General features: G+C 43.7%; 1 protein-coding gene across 4 annotated transcripts in view; it reads right to left on the bottom strand.

Annotated features, from left to right (window-relative positions):
* Positions 1-21,754, bottom strand: part of NIN (ninein) — a 94,829-nt gene that overhangs the window by 57,639 nt on the left and 15,436 nt on the right. For 3 of the 4 annotated variants that reach the window (XM_053670033.1, XM_037155602.2, XM_037155605.2), the window contains exons 4-5: positions 16,818-16,899; positions 3,532-3,704 (exon numbers count right to left, since the gene is read on the bottom strand). In XM_053670033.1, the coding sequence (XP_053526008.1) occupies positions 3,532-3,704; positions 16,818-16,899 (255 nt within the window). Of the gene's footprint in view, positions 1-3,531; positions 3,705-5,278; positions 5,369-16,817; positions 16,900-21,754 lie in introns of all 4 variants that reach the window. The other variant, XM_037155599.2, reaches the window with a different exon arrangement.

Here is a 21,754-nt window from a genome sequence, read left to right as displayed (position 1 = left end):
ACCTTCCAAGGACAGATGCAGAACCACTAACCCAGGAGCCTCAGGATGAACTGTCAATCTGTAACAACTCCCCTGCTGTGGATCAGCCCTAGAAAGAAGGGGGGTAGATCACTGTGTTATCCCTGCAGACGACTGTGCTCCCATATCCCCCCAGGACCAGTGTCTAGAAGGCAGGACACCCCTTGGAGGACAGCATTTACAGGTGCTTGCGGCACCACTCTATCCCCTTGCCCGCCCCTACCCAAGTCCTCAGATAAATAAAATAATTATTTGATTCATGCTAGAGCTAAAATTTGTCTCCTTGTTCGTAGCAACAGCTAGACTTCCCCTCTCTATTTAACTTCTGACAACAGTTATAGGTCCTTTTGCCTCCATCAAAAAACTCTCACGTCACTCCAGGAAAAACCAGGCATATCTGAGAGAAGGAGAAACCGTAGCCCAAGGGCAAGCTCAGGCCCCACCTGCCCCTGAGCCAGGATCCAGGAGTCAAAGGACACCAGGGATCAAAACCAAGAAGGCCCGCCTCCCGCGCTCCGTCCGGCTGCTCCTTATGAAACATTCACGCCAGGGGAGACCGGTCCTGCTCTCTCCTTCAACGTGGCCCAGTGGTGCTGAGATGTATGAGCCATTGATAAAAAACACAACCAAAGAATAAATTCTTAATACCCAAGGGCAGGAGACCAAAGGGCCTCAGGCAACCAAAAGGGAGAAAAAAGAAGTCAACAGTACAATAGAGAACTCCTGACAGACTCTGAACTCTTCATAAATTAAGAATAAATAAATCTCACATTTACTGAAAATTGATTGAGTCATTGAGAATTTTTTCCTCTCCAGAGTCCCCATTTAGAGGCTGCCCTAGAACAGGAAAGACTGCCCAGCTGTTCAGGGAGACCTAAACAGCTTCTGTAGAAGGGATGAGGGCATTTCTAGCACAAGCTGCCCAGAGTGTGAATTTCTGTTGGCCAGTTGAGCTGAGGCCCCTGTGAAAACTGGCCAGGAAACAGCACTGCTATGTTGACCCAACAGTGTGCAATAAAACTGACACCCTGATGCAACTCTGCCACCAGGCTGCATGCATCTGTGACCTACTGTCGTGGTCACCGCATAAAGCCGGGACTGGCCTTCCTTACTGCCAACAGGAATATCAAACAGGTCACGTGAACCTATTAATTTTTTTAAGTAACAAATCGATTTAAAAACTGAGAGGCTCAGTGCAGCTCACAAATCACTTCATTTTTAAACAAGAAAGCAGCTAGACAAGCTTGGGTTCGAGTCCACATTCGGCAACTTAAAAAGACAGGGTGGAAGGTGCTACCTGGAACCCCTGCAGGCTTGGGATGTAACAGGCTAACAGTGAGTCAGCAGAAGTCCCTGGGGGAACGGACAATGAGCGAAACGACCCTCCCCAGGCCTCCGTTAGCTGTTCTGTTCATGGTGGGGACCTGAACACAAATGTTTCTGTATTTAGCATCACAAGGTCACACCTGAGAGGTTCTGAAGAGGTCAGAGAAGCTTGAGTCCATCAGGGATGAAAAGATTCTCCCAACATACCCTTCTATTAAGACGCAAGTAGCGAGATTTTGCCCAGACTCAGTCCTCTGCTCTTCAATTATACATGAAGGCAGAGTCTCACTTTTTAAAGAGTAAATCTCACTGGAAGTCAGTAGGTAAGATAAAACAAGGTTTAAGAAATATACTGCCAGCAACAAAATCGGCTCTGCCCAAGAACTTTGTGTGTTTCCAGGTGGTAATCAGAAACTATCATTAAAAACTAAGGAATCATTTCGTTTCTTAACACTGAATAATAATGCCTTGGGTATTAAAAATAGCTGGAGAAGGAAGGTACCAGACTTAAAAGCGTTCTGGAAATAACTAAAGCAAACCTCCTAAAATGTTGAGACACATTTTACCCTTTTTTTTTTCATAAAGAAATGTCTCAGTTACATTCCGCACCACTGAGGGTTATTAAACAGACTTCATATAATAAAATGATACTCTTCCTGACAGCAAGATAAATATTACAAACATTGCAATAACTGAAGTGTGCAAATTACTTGCCTCCCTGAAAGCGTTTATGTAAAAATTTTGTGCATATGAATGTACATGCTTTATTGGGGGGAAACACGCTAAATTCTCACAGGGACCCAGGAAAGGGTCTGAGAGCAGCCAAACCAAGACAGGAAGCAGCCCCGCCTCGGACGGCCTGGCCCCAGGGCTGCGATGTTCTAGGCAGGGTTATCCTTCTTGCTTCTCGCCGCCTTCTCTGTTTTCAGTTGTCACTCCTCCCCCACACTACTCTTACACCTTTCCTGCGGCTTCTCAGTCTCTCTTCTTTAGCTGCCTTTCCTCCTCTCTTTCGGCTCACCCTTTTGACCCTGCCTCTTCACTTCTGAGGTGAGAATAGGTATCCCTTGTTTTTAAAAAATGGTGCGACCTCTGGTTGGCAGATCAGTCATGGGTCTTCTTAATCGCAGTACTTGTGGCTGGTTGCATTTCTGCTCAGTACGTGGGCCCTTTTGTTACCTTTGGGCTTGTGGGTACTCTGGAAAGTTGAAGATGCTAGATGTCTGATTGCTGGGGACATGATTGGAGGAAGCTTCCTGCAAATTGTAGCGAGCCGAACATTCACACACACGCACACGTGAGTGCGTGCATGCACACACATGTGCCCCAAACCAACCTATAATCTATAGACTACTTTCAGAGAGTTGAGGCACTTTGCCTCTTTTCGAGTTTATATTAGTATCTGAAATGCTTGCATCCCCAGGCTGAGCCGGGGTGTGCAAGAAATATTTAGAGCTTGCTCAGCACAGCATTTTCAATCACGTTCTATAAATGGCATGCTGGTAAATGAGCCACAAAGAAAGAATCAAGAAAATGTTACTGCTTCTCCTTTATTGGTACATTATGGCAACGTGCAAAATGAAAAGCAGGGTGATGAGGGAAGCAGGTGAATCTGATTGTGGGAGAGCCAGACATGCCTGGGTGCCACGGAACCAGAGAGAACCGTAGCAACTGCTAAGGGCTGTGACAAGAACCAAATTTGAAAATTGCCGCTCCCCCCACCCACTGAAAGATTAAGATGACGGCTCTCAAAGCCCCTAAACCCACTGCTTTCATTTCCTACCTGTCAAAGATGCTGCTTTATCGTTTGGGGTTGGGGTCAGTTAGCTTTTTACACAACTAAAACCGACAGGCTCATGGAGGAGAGATCTATTTCCAAGAAAGTTAGAAGTGGCAGACACCAGATAATCTGAAAATAACTGAATCCAAAATATACAAATACAAAGCACACACAGAAACATCAACTCTCCCAAAGCTGAAAACGATGAAAATATTCAAACGATAGAAAACATAGCCTTATTTATCCAAAAGGCAAGTAGTAAGATCAGCAAGGAGTTGGTAACTGAGAAAAGCCATTCACTCCCTCGGGCCTCCTGTCTCTGCACGACAGCGATGTGGGAACCCATGGACGCCCACACCTGCGGCCCACACCTGCGGCCCACACGATGTGCCCATCCCATTCCTTACCTCATTGCAGTCACCAGCCGGGATGTGTAAAGGCCTTGCTTCCTCTCCTTCTAGGGGCTCAATGACTGTCACCTCTGCAAACTCCTCCACCGATTCTTGAAACTCCGGTAAGGATCTTCGCCCATAGCGCTTCCCACCTCTGACATATTTGGGCTGAGCTTCTAGTGGGCAGTCTGGGCAAGGAGACAAGAGTTGGGGCCACATTACATGACAATCTCAGCCTTTAGCTGATTCTCAGGGCCGCCAGACACAGCCTCTTATACCAGCCCCAAAATAAACCACCACCATTTGCCAGTTGGGGTAGACGTGGGTGTGTGTGAGCCACCAGGTCAGAGGCAGAGCACAGTTTCTAATTCTGCGCGATTTCACCACGCCCAAGTGTGCCTCTGGATGTGATGGGGAGATGCAGCACAGGCAGGGAGGCGTCTGACATGAAAGGACAGAATGAGGATCAGGACAAAGAAGGGGTCGTGCTGGTTCTGTTTACTAAGCTGGTGTTTGCAGAAAAGGGAGAGGGAGCGATCATACTAACAAAGAGGCCTGTGAGAGGAAGTCTCGGAAAATCGTGAAAAAACAAACACTGTATCAGCCCTGCAAAGTTAGTATCCATACCAGTGAGTCTGGAACACACCCCTCTCGTACCTCAGTGGCTCCTCTGTCAACCATCCCACCTTTGGTCTATCAGTCAAGCAGGACGACAGAACAAAGAAACTGACACCATGGGCTTGAATCAATCAATGACAGTTCATTGCTTATATGAAACCTGGCATCAAGAGCTCATTATAAAATTAAAGCTGTGGAATTAAATAGCAAACATGAAACGGCATTAAGAAAAATGGTGTATGATGGTTTTTTTCCTCTTCAAGAGCTTCAGTGTCATACAAAATAAAAAGAATTGTGTATAAGGAGACAGTCATCTCTTGACTTTAAAGGACTTCAGCATTCTGACATAACACGTCACGGGTTCAACATTCACCACCACCACCACCACTGCCACCACTGCCACTACTGCTGCCACCACCACCACCACTGCCACCACTGCCACCACCTCTGCCACCACTGCCACTACTACAAACGAACCTTTCTCTACAAAGGACCACTTTAAAGCCATAAAATAAATACTTCACTCCGTGCAAATATCATCTTAGGTACAGGGTTTGTTGGGGTTGTTTTGCACAGAATTAGAATAAAATACCCCATTACATACCCAAAACTGGCAATGCTTTCATTCTTATCATCCACACAGACATCATGTCTCTCTGAAGAACGTAAATCTGTGTTCTGTTTGAACACGACAGCCCTAACAAGATATGTCTGAATTCGGGCATGTAGATTTGTAGATGATGTATGTACACATACTGGCAAAATGAAGATGGTTGGTTAGATAAGAACTAAAAGAATAAAACCTTTTCTTTATTATCACGGAAACCATGTCAGAGGTTTGCCATTACTTGGTAGTTTCCCTGGAAGGACGGGTGACCCTGTTAGACTAGCTCTGTCCCCTCTCCACATTGCCTGTCCTTTAGTATAAGCTCAGATTTCACAGATGTGGTCAAAAGCATCCTGAAAATGCTTGGCAAAGCTCAGAGTGAAGTACTTATGCTTGCTCTATAATTTCTAGCGATATTTATATCCAGCTTTTTAAAAGTCCCAGCCAAGTCATTGTATTAGGTTGAGCGATTCTCTTACAGGAAGTATTAAGGCATACAAAATTTATATTGAAAATCACATGCATATTTGAAGGTACCTTTTATCAGAAGAGAGTGTGTCAGCTTGTGAGTATTCAGGATCGGCCCAGACACCCGAGCTACTTGTTGGCAGCTGACACCCACAGATGCTAGTCAGATAAGAGGCAATGCAGAACCATCCTTAATTTATGACACGTTCTTAAATTGTACTGGCAGACAAGATACACCATTAATGACGGTGGGGGCTTAGGAACGAGGGAGAGGAACACAGGACTCTCCCAGTGCGTGAGCACAGTCACGGCCTGGGGACGGAGAGGGCAGGGGAGCCCTGAACACGTGCTGCACTTTTTCCGGAGGAAAACAGTGTGCACAAAGCAACCATGTTTTTTTCTTAAAAACAAAACACTGTAATTAATCCAAAACCCACCCGCAGATGAAATGGTTCCTCAGTGGTAGCCAGAAAACAGTTCTTTTTCTAAGGAACGCAAGGTTGTTACCTTCGTCCCAGGTGGGGAACCATTAGCAACTATGTGGGGTTTGAGTCGATTTATTCACTTACTTATTTTTCCATTGTCAGGAACTGGAAATTTTAAAAAATTTACTGTATTATTGTAACTAATTTTGAGCAAACTTTTAAAGATTTTTTTCACAGAATGTACATACATCACAAAGTCAACTTTCAGAGAAACTTATTAAAATGTATAATCTTTTGGGGCTAAAGATATTAGCATACACAAAGGATATATGGGGAATTAAGGTTTCCTCATATTGAATGTCCCAAATTGTCTACGTGACCAGTAAAGACTCAGACCAATCACACCAATTAAAAAGTTACGACTCAGACCCTCTCTCACCTGTCCCCCTCTTATTTAGAGCACCAGCAGCATCGCACGATAAGGAGGGAAACGACAGCGAAAAAGGTCCGGAGAGAACACTGCCAACCACCGCCACTGTGCTAAGTACCTGAAACTCTATTATTTTCCTTATCAATCTCCATCGGGCCTTTGGGAGTCCACGGCCACAGTCCACCAGGCAGGAGGCCTCTGCAGGGACTTTAAGACACTCTTGCACGTCCAAATTAAAGAACACCTCACCCCTTTCCTCACTGTGCCCAGTGAAGACTTGTAAAACTGCAGCCCTGGGGCAAAGTTTATTGGCTGGCTGAGTACATCCAGATGTGACTTACATAGTTCAGGGTTTCCTACTGGAACAATTTTATCTATGGGCCATTTGACTTATTAAGAAATAAAATAATTTACATCTATAGCTTCCTTTAACAGAAGTGTAAGTAGCTGCTCCAGTTATGAGCTCCACAGAGAGATGGGAAATGCCAGTGAAACAAACAAAATCATAAAGGAGTGTGGTGCTTTCGGTATTTTATTTCCTTCAACATGCATTTATAATTCTGCCTGGATCGTCAAGTTTCTAGGTCATTTTCCATTCTCCTACCTGTCATCACTATATACAAGTAACAGCGGGCTTTGAAGGAAAGCAGGCAGGCCCACACTGCCTAGAGGAGTCTCGGACTCCGCCCTGGAGGGCTTATTACGAGACACATCAACCCAGTGAGGTGACTTGAGGCAGTCCTACCTAACCTAGTTTAGATGACCTAGGCTTCATTCTATAAACCAAACACCGGGTTTGATTCAATTTCCTAAAGACTACTGGAAGAATATGGAAGCAACTGACAGTCTTTACAGAGAAAGTGGGCAAAAAGGAAAAAAAAATCTACTTACAGTTCAAAAGACAAAAAAACAAAACAAAAAAAAACATTCCTTCTCATCTTAGAAATTAAACAAAATGTGGGTGCTCAGACACCACATTCTTTAAAAAGAGTTATTATCATTTCTTTTAGAGAGGGGAAGGAAGGGAGAAAGAGAGGGAGTTGATATGAGAGAGGAACGCTGACTGGCTGCCCTCCCCCCACACACACAGCGACCCTGAAACCCAGGCCTGTATCCCAACCAAACTGGCGACCTTTCTTTCACTTTGCAGCAGGACAGCCAACCAACTGTGCCACGCCAGCCAGAGCAGACCCCACATTCTTTACTCCATATCTCATCTGTCCCAAGAAGAGGAACTCCAGACCTGTGATAACAACGTTCACTTTCCAGAACCAGGATAAACCACCATAAACATGCATAACTTCTGACCACAAAGTCATACTTATAATAAAAGAAAAATTGAAATACAATGTCAGTGAGAATGACCCTCAGGGGCTAAGCCAGCTGCAGGCAGGGAGAACAGCTGATACCCACCCCATCCCTCCCTGGCACCCTTCCTCCCCCCACCCCAACCCCCACTCCCATAGCCACAGTGTGATGCAGAGTGCCGCTGCAGAGCAGCCAAAGGCAAAGCAACCAGGACCCAAGAGGAAGCTGAAATAGTTACTCAAAAGCCTAAACACTATTTATTCCATCAATGCTCTTTTTGCAAAAACACAAGCTTAAGACCTGGAATGAAGCAGCATCCATAGCACATATATGAGAAGTTAAAGAGGAGTTTCAGAGATGCACCATGTAACTCATATTTATTGAGCACCTGCTGTGGGCAAAGCACTATGTAGTACTTATTGAGGGATAAGATGAATATTTTATCATTTTTAATCCAATTTCCATGTTCCTAAAAATGACCTGAGGATATTTCCAAGATGAAGAGGACAGCCCTGCCTTTACAGTGCTGATCTTCTTATTTTGGAATTGCTTGTGCAGACAGCCTTGCTCTCTGCTTCCCTTCCTGTCCTGTTCAGTCAGCCCGGGACATCGCTCCCAGGACTGCACCTCCTTGCAGAGGACCTCAGCACGGGGTACTGCCAGTTTGAGGCTCTCCAAAGTACATTTCTGCCAAGCTCACAGGAGTTCTGAAATCTATCTCAAAATAAGAAAGCAAATGTGAAGTGCAAGCAAACCTCAGGACAAGCACTCCAGAAGCTTTCCTGGGAAAAGGCAGTTGTGCAACAAGTGAGAACCTCTGCAACCCACTGCTCACCCCCACTTCTTCGGCTACTCTGACCACGCCATTACACAGGCATTTCATACACAGGGAGAGTGCAAACTGATTCTACAGAGAGAAAATGGAAGAGAAAGCATCAAAAGGGAGATTGTGACAGAAACTGACAGAGACTGACACAGAGAGAAACAGGCAGAGATGGAGAAAGACAGACAGACAGACTGAGACAGAGAGAGAGAAGGGGTGGTGACAGAAGATGGGCAGAGACCATTAAGTTTAATAAACTTAGCGGGGGCGTGTGAGAGGCGGCCACACATCACTGTTCCCCTCCCTTCCCTTCTCTCTTAAAATGAATAAATAAAATCTTTTAAAAAAGATTTTAATGATTTACTTTTAAAAGAGGAAGAGAGAGGACTTCCACCAAGATGGAGGTGTAGGTGGAAACACCTTGTGTCCGTGCACAACCAAATCTAAAAACAAAGTTTTAACAAGAATAAACACAACCAAACCACACAGTAAATCGACAATACGAAGTCCAAAGACAATGAAATGCTCAACTAAACCGGTAAGAGGAGCGAAGCCAGCAGCGGAGCAGGTTGGCAAAAAAGATCCCCGAACTGGTGGTGCGCAAGTGTAATAAACTTAAAGGCCTGCAGAGAGCAGGGGGAAGGAAGATCAAGAGGAATAGGTAGGGAGGGGACCAGAACTTAAGAAAGAATGTGGGGAGGGGTAAGGAGGAAAGAGGCAGTAGGGGTGAGTCGTAGCAGCGGAAAGAAGAAAGAAGTGAGGTGGGTCTGTCCCAAGGAGGGGAGGGGAGAAGAGAGGCCAAGAGAGAATGAGCAACATAAAAAAGGCATCAGGAAAGCCTTCCGAGACGACCCGCCACTCCCTCTGCCTCCCAGCATGCCCCTGGCCTCGTGGGCAGTTGTCAGGAGGCAGGGCCATCACCCCACACTTGTGTGCTCACAGCCTGTCCAAGGAAGCAGCTTCTGGGTCACAGGGTTCCCCAACTACTCCTCTCTCTCGATGTACATGTTCAATTAGACCTTTCAGGTCCTCCCTGGATGCAAGGACATCAGCTCTTAACAGTCTCCATGATGAATCTGGCTGGAACATAGCTGCTTCCAGACACAAAGGTAATGAGGGTAGCTTGGAATTTCAGAGGGGAAGGTTAGCATCTCACAAGGGTGCCAAAGAGGCAACCAACCCCCAGGGGTGACTGGCCTGACTCCATGGTCTATCTTAGCCCTAAAGCAGTTGAAGATAGGTCAAGAGAAAATTCCTTTGAGTAGATAATGATGATGTGATTATTTCTCCAGCCTTCTCCTGGAGGAGACGGAAATCAGGGAGAGGCACCCACATGGGGTCCCAGAGCAGGAAAGTCAGGCACAGCCTGAGCGCCCTCGATTTCACAGCAAATTTCCCCAACCTTGTTTGACCTCATTTTTTTGTAGTGGGTGAGATTAGCAGCAAATGCATAGTGACGTTATCCAGTCCGTCATCTCAGAAACCAGAGCTGGCTCCACCTCATTATTGCCCTCATTTTCTCTTCCTTTATCTCAGCAACAGGCTGACGTGAAAGGGACACACCAATTCTCTAAGATTCCTTGTAGAAACCAATCACTGTTTGTCCCACATTTGGAAAACGTCTCATACCCTGAGGTTGAAATAAACTTACAACACCAGCAGAGCTCCTGAGTAAACTGTTTCATTATCAAAATTCTCACCAGCCCTACTTATTTAATTTTAAATAACATGAATATTTTTTGCACATACCTATATATTGTAAATATTTTAAAAGATTTTATTTATTTATCTTTAGAGGGGAAGGGAGGGAGAGATGGAGAGAAATATCAATGTATAGTTGCCTCCCATGTGTCCCCTGCTGGGAACTGGCCTGCAACCCAGGCATGTGCCCTGACTGGGAACCGAACCGCGATCCTTTGGTTCACAGGCCTGCGCTCAGTCCACTGAGCCACACCAGCCAGGGCTATATATTATATTTTTAAAAATTACTTTACATATATCTTCTCATTCACATTTTTAGTATATCTATTAGATATCTTTCTAGTGGTAGAATTTTGGGGTTAAAGTTGTAGGCTTATTTAAATTTTTTGAATATTTTATTGTTTATGCTATTACAGTTGTCCCAATTTTTCCCCTTTGCCTCTCTCCACTTGCCCCTTGCTGTGTCCCCCACTCCTTCAGGCAACCCCCACACTATTGCCCATGTCTATGGGTCATGCATATATATATGTCTTTTGACTAATCGCTTCACCTTCTTTCAACCAGTTCCTCCCTTCCCCCTTTCCTTTTATAGAGCCGCCAGTCTGTTCCATGTCTTTATGCCTTTGATTCTATTTTGGTTGTTTTAGCTCATTAGATTCCACATAAAAGTGAGGTCATGTGGTATTTGTCTTCCCCTGACTGACTTATTTCACTTACCATAATAGTCTCCAGGTCCATCTATGCTGTTGCAAGAGTTAAGAGTTCCTTCCTTTTTATGGCTGTGTAATATTCCATTGTCTAAATGTACCACAGCTCATTTAATCCACTCATCTACTGATTGGTAATTAGACTGTTTCTAGATCTTGGCTACTGTAAACAATACTGCTATTAACATAAAGGCGCATATATTTTTTGAACTGGTGTTTCAGGATTCTTAGAATACTTTCTCAGAAGTTGGATCTCTGGATCAAAAGGCAGTTCCATTTCAATTTTTTGAGGAGGCTCCATACTGTTTGTTTTGCACAGTAGCTGCACCAGTCTGCATTCCCACCAACAATGCATTAGGGTTCACCTTTTCTTGACATCCTTGCCAGCACTTGTTTGTTGATTTATTAATGATGGTCATTCTTATAGGCATGAGGTGATATGGATCAATGGAACAGAGAATCCAGAAATAAACACACACCTTTATGGCCACTTATTATTTGACAAAAGAGGCAGGAGCATACAACAGAGTAAAGACAGTCTCTTTAGTAAATGATGTTGGAAGATCTGGACAGGTATGTGCAAAAAAATGAAACTAGACCACCAACTTATACCATACACCAGAATAAACTCAAAATGGATAAAAGACTTAAATATAAGTTGCGAGACCATGAAAATCCTAGAGGAAAACATAGGCAGTAAAATTTCAGATATCGTGTGTAGCAATATTTTTGCCAATATATTTCCTACGGCAAGGGAAACAAAAGAAAATAAGACTACATCAAAGTAGAAAGCTTCTGCACAGCTAAAGGAACCATCATAAAATGAAAAGGGAACCCATTACATGGTAGGAACATACTTGCCAATAATACGTTGGATAAGGGTTTAACTTCCCAAATATATAAAGAACTTATATGAGTCAACACCAGTAAGATAAACAATCCAATTTAAAAAATGGGCAAGGGACCTGAATAGATACTTCTCCAAAGAGGACATACAGAGGAACCATTGACATATGGAAAAAATGTTCAACATCATTAGCCATCAGAGAGATGCAAATTAAAACCACAATGAGATATTTTTATATTTTTTAAAGATTGACTTTTAGTTTAATAGCTGCTTAGTCTTTGATTATACAAATACATCATGATTGCCTAACAAATACATTGTCAAATATTTATGCTTCATATATTCATTCACTAATTTTTAAAATTTTATTTATTTTTAGAGAGAGGGGAAGGGAAGGAGAAAGAGGGAGAGAAATGGGTGGCTGCCTCCCATGTGTCCCCTACCAGGGACCTGGCCTGCAACCCAGGCATGTGCCCTGACTGGGAATTGAACTGGTGACCCTTTGGTTCATAGGCTGGCACTCAATCCACTGAGCAACACCAGCCAGGGCTGTTCACTATTTTAAATGACTATCATTATACATAAATCTTTGTGCACATCTGTAATTACTTCTTTAGTATAAAATCTGGGAGTAGCATTGATTAGCCAAAGGCACTCAGCTTTACCTGACAACCACTGGGCATCAGTATTTCCGGCTGTCCCTGACCTCATGAACTGACTCCCCACACCCTCCTCTGTTGGTGGTGGTGACAGTGGTAGGGGTTTTATTTTGCTTTTAATTTGTGGAGAAATATTCCAGTCCTCATTGTTAGCAACTCTTAGATACCAAGGGACCAGGAGACTAAGTGCTTCCTTATCTTACTCAGCCAAAGAGAGGACAGCAGATCACGCCTGTCAGGACATCCTGTAGATAATAACTCCTAAAAGGTAGGAGGGCCTGACCCAAGGCCTCTGAATAGAGTTGCAAACACAAATCTTCAATCTTCGCAATTCAGGATCAAGTCCAATGTCTGTTCGTCAGGCCTGCTTCAATGCAGATTAGCTGAATGAATGAAAGGTATCTGTGTATTATAGTCATAGCTTCCTCGAAATATAAGGAAAATAATTAAAATTAAGGTGGGATCTGGAATTAGGAACATTTACTACAAAAAACCCAAAACCCAATCATTGGCCCAAAACCATGCCTAGTCTTATTTTTCTAATGACTTGGCTTTTCCAAATACACGTTTTTCCCCCTCACCAGATAAACAAAGAGAAGATGTTTCACATTAACCACATCGGTGGGGGAAAGGGCGAACTGCATTATGCCAACACTGACTACAACCAAACCTAATGCAAGATGCATCAGATGAAGACCAAGACCCCTGGGGAGCAGCAGAGCCAGGCAGCACTGGTGCCGCGGAGCCCACAGCCTGCGCCAGCATTTCCATCACAAAACCCTATAATCCAAGGATGTGGCAAATTGAATAAATGACTAACAATTAAGTTGTTGTCCCTTCCTTATTCCAGGAAAATAATTTAAAAATTAAATCGTACATGTAGATATGAGGGAGTTATGCCACTGGCCGTGTTAATCAGTTTGGAATTTACAAACCATGCCTTACACTCACAAGCCATTTTTCTGCCCTTATCTGAATTTCAGTATTTTTTCATCGTATTTTTGTATTGTTGTGGTTATCTTTGCTTTTTTAAAGAAAACACTCTCTCCTAAGATTTAGAATCATAAATAACAGAGTTTAAAATATGCTGGAAGTAATCTAGTCCATTGCCTCTAATTTTAAAAATAAACTGGCCCTGGCTGGTGTGGCTAAGTTGGTTGGAGCCCAGGCCTGTAAACCAAAAGGTCACGGGTTCGATTCCTGGTGAGGGCACATATCGAGGTTGTGGGTTCATTGTCCAGTCAGGGGTGTATCAAGCAAATGATTAATGTTTCTCTCACACAGTGTTTCTCTCCCTCTCTCTTTCTCCCTTCCCCTCTCTCTCTAAAATCAGTAAGCATGCCCTTGGGTGAGGATAAAAATGAAAAGAAATTTTACCTCGGAGAAGTTATAAATAGCTGAACCCAAGCCAATGGAAATAATGACTTAACTCCATCTCCTCTCAAATACTATGATAGCCTTGTATGTGTATTATTTATATATAACTGCCTTTTACTAGGGTTACGGGACAGTGTGTCATGTACTGGGCATTTCTCCCTAGGAAACAAAACGCTCCGGTATGTTAGGTAAAACCGTACAGAAACAGGACTCTAAGTTTTCTCATAAACTCAGATAAGGCCATTCGGATATTAGAGGACAACACAATGAAATCTTGGAGTGAAACGAATTTTAAGTATTTTTTAGTACAACCACTTTGACAGGTAACATGACCACCGAGACCACGGAGGTCATGGCGTCTAAGGTCACCCCGTTAGAAGGGCGGGCACCGCATTTCGTAAGTCCTGGTTCGAGGCTCTTCCCACCATACCAAGGAGGCTTTTTCTAGACCATGATCTGGTATGGCATCTGGTATTTTTAATGTAGACAAATCTTAGATGTTATAAAATGTCAGTTCATGACTCTGTACCCACTATGGTCTCCTCTGTTTTCAGTCACCTTCCAAAGTCCAGTGGGTCCACTGATTTCAGAAGGCAAGACGAAAATACCACAGCCCTGAAGGCAAAAGATGAAGAAAGTACTGAACAGGTGCATAATAAATACTGAGGGCACAGGCCTCCCTGTCACTAATGCTCAGGAGAAACTTGCTCTCTTATTCACTCCTTTCCCCTGCCTCTGGCCACTTGTCAGAATCTCTCAGGCCAGGCTGCACTGACTGAGGGCTCATCCATCTGAGGGCAAACGCCCTTAAACTGGAGGCTCCTGAAGTCACATTCCTTGGCGGTACAGCCTCAGCCTCCTCCTCCGTCACTATCTGTGACAGTTCATTTAGGCTATGTCCCTCTTCAAGCCCGAACGTGCTCATGGAAAAAATGGCAGCATTCTCTCCAGTCCGATAATGAGGTGGCCTATGACTTAAGGGATAGTTATTTTCCTAAAGAGGAAGGAGGGGTGAATTGGGGTGGCCTCTCCCACACACTGCCTTGGAGTCCTGACCCTTCTCTCTCTCTTGCCAGGCAGTCAGCCTAGAGGTGTGGAATCACAAATCAGAGTGGGTGGCAGAATGTTGGAGCAGAAAGAACTGCATGACCCCAGACACGACCGGAAGGGCCAAACAGAGACAGGCAGGCAAAGAGGGAAAAAGCAGAGATGCTCTGGAACATCGATGTGGGAGGAAGGGCTGACTCACTGCCTCCTGGGAGATAAGTCTCTGAAGGCACTGGCTCAATCCTAGATTTTATCCTGCCAGACCAAACGTCAGCAAAGTGACATAAATGCTGGATGAAGTGCTACCCGTAAGTACTCTGCTGGGTCCTCACACGCATGTGGGGCAGGTCTGCAACAAAGCTTCAGCCCACCCAGGGGATGAGCACATGGCAAAACTATACAAATCCCTTCTGTGTGTTGTCCTCCTGGAAGACTAGGCCAAGGGATGGTCTCAGCAGTGAGGCACAGGGCTCTGAAGTCCCCATCTGGAGTCAGACTCATAAATGCTACTTCTTAGCTGTTACCAAGCTCGGCCAGCCACTGTCTGTGTCCTCATCCCATTACCGCGGTCCCAGCACTGTGTCCCTCTATGGTGTGCCCTTCACGTTTGCGGTCACCATAACTCTGCATATTTATTATGACAGTTTTCTGGCAGGGGACTGTGCAGGTTTTAAAGAAAGGGCAGCAAAAAGATGGTGTGGACTAGGGGGCAGAGCTGCCTCTCCCAAACCCACACAAAAGCCCATCACAGCCTAGAGAACATGGAACGCATGCTTACGTTACCTAAGCTGTTAGTAACTAAAATGCGGTGACATCACCAGAGCTCTAGTCAGGGTCCCTAGATACTGCACTGTTGTTACTAAGATGACAGATAACCTTAAATAAAGAAAAACATCTATAAAATGTGGGACCCTGTAAGAACAAAAGTCATGTTCTAGCAGCAGTCACCTACAGAATTTCTGTTAGTTTGGAAAACTTCGAGACAGCAATAAAGGCAATAGCCTCCCTCCCAGGCTCACAGTGGGCTGCCAGAGGGCTCTGGAGAGACTGAGGTTGAGGATGAACTTCCTGGGGTGGTCACCATACACACAAAGGCGGACACTCAGTCCAGTGTCCATGCGCATGACGCCAATCTGGAGCCCTTCGGTAGGAGGGTGAGGAACTGGTCGCCCGCGAGGATCAGAAATGAGCCCCCGTCTGTGCTTTGTCTAATAGGTCACACTGAACGGCTCCTTGTGGCCACAAAATGTTGATGATTTTCCCCCCAGTTTCAAAACCTGGACTACATTTTTGATGCTCTTTTAAAAGTAGGGTTTATTAAGGTATAATTTACACAGAGTAAATGTCATCCTTTTGGTGCATAATTTTATGAGTTGGAAAAATTCATGAAATCTGTAACTACCACTACAGTCAAGATATTAAATGGTCTCATCACCCCCAAATTCCCCTACACCCCTTTATGATCAATCTCTGACCTGACAGAACTGGAGTATATTTAATACAAAGGTTAACACTGTTTAAACTTCCCCTTAGATATTTATATTTCATTCATTGTAAGACATAACACCACCCCGATTTGAACACTGAAACTAGGACCTGTCCTATATATAATCTGTGGCACTTCACCCTAATTGGTAACAATTTTTCTTCTTAGAGACACATAATGTGTTTTATCATCTATAGTGCCCTTTTTTAAAAAAATCAATAAAGTATATTAAAGTCATGACATTTGAATACTTACTATGGCTTAAGCGTTCTACCAAGCCTTGAAAATACAAAAATGAATCAAATGGTTCTCAAGGAACTATCACTTGAGGGGAGGAGATAAACAATTATAAAACATAATAATGTCTACAGTGGAGGGGTATTCGTCACTAGGACTACATGAAATTATCTCTAGATTGGCCACCCTTCTTTCAGGCAAAATCCTCCCCCCACTATTCGTATCCCACCATGTACACAGGAAATAAGGACGAAGAAGTATTATTGTTTAGCTTCACTGCTCATTCCAGGAGTGAGTTATTGCCACAGCATCTGACATATCACCTAGGAACAATGCAATTATTTCCCCATAACTCACTGCTGTCGTAGGGAAGTCTCATTTTAGTGTTCAACAGCTGCAAGGCTTTTATGATAATATCAAAAGACACGTCACTGAAAATAACTGCTTCATCTGTGAAAGGCAGATGCCCCAAATCTTTCAGAGACATGCTTCAAGGTCCCCAAATTCTTCCCTGCACAACTTTTAAAAAGCAATGCAGAGAAGACAACTTAGTGTCCTTACCTGGTTCTTGAAAGTGTTCTTCATTTGATAGAGTTCTGGACAAGATAAGTATTAATGCTTCTTTAAATTGATCAAAATGTACCTAAAAAAAGCAATTAAAATAAATTCAAAATACTTTCCACAGTCTTAAGGTACCAAATTCATCTACACACCAGGTACCAGATCAGTTGTTAACATCCTGAGAGCCTTAAAGTAAGTCACAACCTGCTTTCATTCCCTTTTCTTCTTCATTTCTCCAAACCGCTAAAGGAAAATGGACCGATTATTTCTGACACCAGTGCCATAATGCTAATGTCAATATTAATATTTATTCCACCCTGAGGGGAAAAGCTATATAGCAAAACCTTCTTTATAAACACAAAGATGAGCTTTGAACTCTTAACTTCTTTTATTTTCCTGAACAAGACCAGAAAAGAAAGATGTTAGGTTTAAATGTTAGAAAAAACTTCCCAAGTAAATGACCCTTGGTAATGATGCCCCAAAGATGCTCTCATCTCTTCAGATATTCTAGAAAGAAGTCATCTTTTGAGGATGACTTGAATACAGTCTTGCCTGTGGCAGGTATATAATATTTATCTCCCTAAGGCCTCTAGGATTCTAAAAACAAGCAGAAATCAATAGCAAACACAAAGGATAAAAGGACTTTGGAAAGCATTTTCCTGAATTCTTAAAATCACAGTTACTTTGACTGCAGTAGGAAAGAACTCAAGCTTTGTTTAAGTAAATACTGAGAACTGAGATATCACTTTGGTTAAAGGGGTAAAATGGTTTTCTGTGTGACCGAGTACGCTCTTCCAAAACGTACGTTATGTGATCTCACCATGGGGCAGAAGGGAAAGATGGTATTTCTTCTCATCAACATTCTAGCTCAATAATGGGGCAACTATTTACATAGAAGCCCATATGTGAACACAAAGTAAATTTGTAATCTGTGCTGTTATGAGTCTCTTTGGATACCATTACAAAACAGTATGTAGAAGTTTTAAATATAGGTAACAGATAAAAAAAACAATTTCAAATTAAAATTGGAAAAGCAACAAACCTCATTAGTTATCTAAACAATGGAAGATAAATCATATACTGTCTTATCCATGCAAATCAAAGGAGAGGAATCCATTGAGATTCCTGTCATAAAATTGTGTGTACTTGTAATTTACCAGACTCTCCCAAAGTACATGTGATTTCCCTACCACATTAGTTGTCTTTAATTGGAATGACATTCCAAAAGCATATTTCTTTAGATCGTGCACACTAACAATCAGCATAATCTACAGAGCCAGAGCAGAAATCTGTCAAGGGGGCCAGGGCCACACAATGAATGAAAGGGTTAAAAGACTGTAGAAATTGTAAGCTGTGCTAATTAGGTTTCACGGGTGCCAAATGGCTGCGAAGCCTGGGGAAGGGAGGGGGGCAGGCCCTGCTGTGTCCCGGAGTCTGAGGTGGGCTTCAGGCACTGCAGTACCCAGCTCCAGTTCCCAGGGACAAGCGCACCTTCCCAGCCAGCCAGTCTTTCCACAGACATCACTTACGCAAGGGCTCTCCTGCTCAGGGGCACTTCCAGGCACTTACCACTTCCTGCCAGAATCATGCCTCCCTCTGGGGCAGGGGGTGGTGGGTGGCGGGTGAGGGTGGGGAGTAGAAGGGTTAGGACCACAAGCTCTGGTTCTGACCCTGGCTCAGCCACTCACTGCCTTCTGTGAGCTGGCTAAATTACTAAACCTATTAGAGGTTCAGTTTGCTAATCTGTAAAAATGGGAATATCTAACAACTAATATTTATGATTTACTCATCAAACACCGAGCAGCTGCCGTACACCAGTCACCGTCCTAGGCCCTGGTGACACAGCAGTAAATATGTGACAAAGACCTCTGCTGCCATGGAGCACAAGGTCTCAGGAGAAGTCACAGGGAATCGGGCAGGTACTGTGCAAAGAGCATGGCATGTATTTTGTTATTTATAATACATCCCTGATAGCCGAGTTAGGGATAAAATGAGTTTGGTCAAGCATTTAGAACTTCTGGGACTTCTTAGGTACTCAGCAAGTGGCAGTTAACACTACTAACAGGTTTGGAATTGGGGTGACTATAGTTTCCACCACTTTTACAGAGAAACAGGGCCACATTCGCAAGCAAAGCAACTGGCCATGGGAGTAACCAAGATAGGGGGATAGGGGAATGGGGTGTAGATGTGAGTGTGGGCGTGGGGTAACAGCAGGGAAGCCCAGGAGCCTTGCCCCCAGGTCTGTGCAGTGGCCCAGCACTGGGGATAATGATCCAGGCTGCTGTGTTTAGGGCCCTCCAACTGGGTTTCTCCTCTGCCTTTTTTCCCCTTCTGTTTTAAGGTATTAATGGAGATGGCCTGAAAAAAGCCTAAGTCTCTTGTTGCCACAGTTATGAATTGAACCAAAAGAGGCTCTTGCTTCAAAAAGGCGGGGTTTGCTTGAAACATTCAAATTCTTTAAAGTCGTCCCCAGGGTCTCTGCCGGGGATTGGGGAGACAGAAGTTTCGACAGCGGTAACTGGAAAGAGCCCTTCCAAATTCTGTCCCCGCAGTTCAACTCAGTGAGTGTTAGCCATGGAAATCGCCCAGGGGTCTCTGTACCTCAGTTTTACTTCCCCTGAAAAATGGCAAAAATAGCTGTAATCTGGAAGTGAATTCTAATCGTCTCCCAAGGCTTTATTATACCATATTTTAAGGGACACTTAAGCCTCACACAAACACCCCAACTTCTGAGACAGTAGCACCTTCATTTACATGGAGGTCACTTATCTCTCAGCCACAGTCAGGAAACACACCAGTGGCATCCAAGGCTGGGGACAGCATCACAATGCCCACACAATCTTCTCATAGAAAATGCCGTAGAGCCAACTCAGAAGCACTTCATTCTCACTGGGCCTGATGTATTTTAAACTTCATTATGCTGCTTCCCAACCTGCTACAGATTAGAAGCAGTAAATAAAAGACAGGGCACTCCACGGCAAGTCCAAGAAATAACTATTGACATATTGGGGAGGAGAGACTATCTGCTAATTAACATAAACAAAGTACAAAATTTTTGTACTTGAACAAACTATTTTTAAAAACTATATAAATTACATAAAAAGGCACATGCCCTCAAAAACCTAACAGTGTTGGGACAAGGATGCATGTGCTGCTAAAGAAATCCTGAGGATATTACTCATACAGAAGAATAAGTGATAGACCAAAAAGATTCATATGATCAAGAAAAACCTTATAATGCTTAACCTACTCTTTGATAGGGTAAGTCATAAATTAAAAAAATTTTTAATCCCCAATGGTTAACCATAAAAAAAAAAAGCCTGCCTCTAACTGAAGTAAGAGATCCAGTTATTAGAAAATTTTATTAACACGGGTCCTAAAGCTGGAGGAATGGGGGGATTAATGTAGGTGTTCTTTCCTGGGCATTGGGTCATTTGGCTCTCACTGCATCCATGTGAGCCGGTCAAGGCAGGCATCCCTCCTTAGCATTGAGGAGAGGGGCTCAGAGAAGGCTGGAGCCTTGCCCAAGGCCACATGTCTTGAGGGGAAGGAGTGACTGGAGAACCCAGGTCTTCTAACTGGACACATTAAAATGCAGCTACTCTGCCAGTCCCACGCTGCTGCATTCCTGGTCTGACCTCTCCAGGAAATCCCTCTGCTGCTCCACTCAAGTTCTCAACCTGACACAAAGCCACTAAGTACAAAGCACTAGGGCTGCAGAGGATATAAGATCAAGATATACAGCCCTGGCTGGTGTAGCTCAGTGGACTGAGCACCAGCCTGGGAACCAAAGGGTCACTGGTTCAATTCCCAGTGAGGGCACATGCTTGGGCTGCAGGCCAGTCCCCAGTACAGGGCCTGTGAGAGGCAACCACACATTGATGTTTCTTTCCTTCTCTTATCTCCTTCCCTTCCCTTCTCTCTAAAAATAAATAAATAAAATCTTTTTAAAAAGATATACATAATCTCTGCCCTCAAGGGGCTTACCAGCCACACCCTAGACACCAGGGTGTGGGAGGGTGGAGAAGGGAAGGAAAAAAGGAAGTTCACTAGTGACTACAAGGCAGAATCTGGTGTGTTCTGAGAGGGACAAAACCAAGCTGGTAGGGGGGGCCTCTGAGCAAACCCCACCTGGCCAGCAGGGGGGAAAATGGGGCCATTTGACAACATCTGAGTTTTCCAAGACATTCACAGGCAGAGCTTAAAGTTTTGTAATGTATTAAATTTGCCACATTTTAGAAGAAAAGGGTCTATAAAATACTAAACATGATTATTCACTCAGAGGTTCTTCATAATCCAACAATGTCTACCTAGGTGACCCCTTCTTCCCCCACCAAAAGAAAAAAATCTAAAAATGGAAAACCACAACCTGGCAAACTGACCCAAACCACTGGAGCAGTGGCAGAAGGCAGAATGGGTCAAAGGGGTCAATGATATGGTAACAGATGGAAAATGGGCTTTTGGTGCTGAGCATGCTTTAGTGCACAGAGATAGTGAATTATAATGTTGTACACCTGAAATTTATATAATACTACTAATCAATGTTACCTCATGCAAAAAAAATATTGGAACAGCTTTCATTCTTAAATTGATCTTTATTTTTCTTCTTGCAAGGGCATTTAGACACTGGACCCCGCACTTCCAACAGCAGTAAATCCCGTATCTTTGAAGAAGATAGTTCTCTAAGGGAGGCAGCTGACTGCTACTTTCCATCCACGCTCATGAATACTGATGGAGCAGAAAAGCCCCTTAGGGTACCACCCAGAACCAAAATGTTAATAAATGCTCTCTATTGTGAAGAAACATGCATCAGTGGGCTCACTAAATTCAGTAACTGGAATTTTTAAATACCATTTTTTGTCTTCCAAGGGAGTTTTGCTATTGAATTATGTTAAAATTTAGAAATCATCCCAACTATACAATGCAATTAAATCGCA

Source organism: Artibeus jamaicensis, unplaced genomic scaffold (genome assembly GCF_021234435.1).
Source record: "Artibeus jamaicensis isolate MK-2021 breed Jamaican fruit bat unplaced genomic scaffold, CSHL_Jam_final contig_548, whole genome shotgun sequence".
In the NCBI taxonomy this organism is placed as follows: domain Eukaryota; kingdom Metazoa; phylum Chordata; class Mammalia; order Chiroptera; family Phyllostomidae; genus Artibeus; species Artibeus jamaicensis.
Note: the sequence above shows the minus strand (reverse complement) of the source record. Positions and strands in the feature narration are given on the sequence as shown.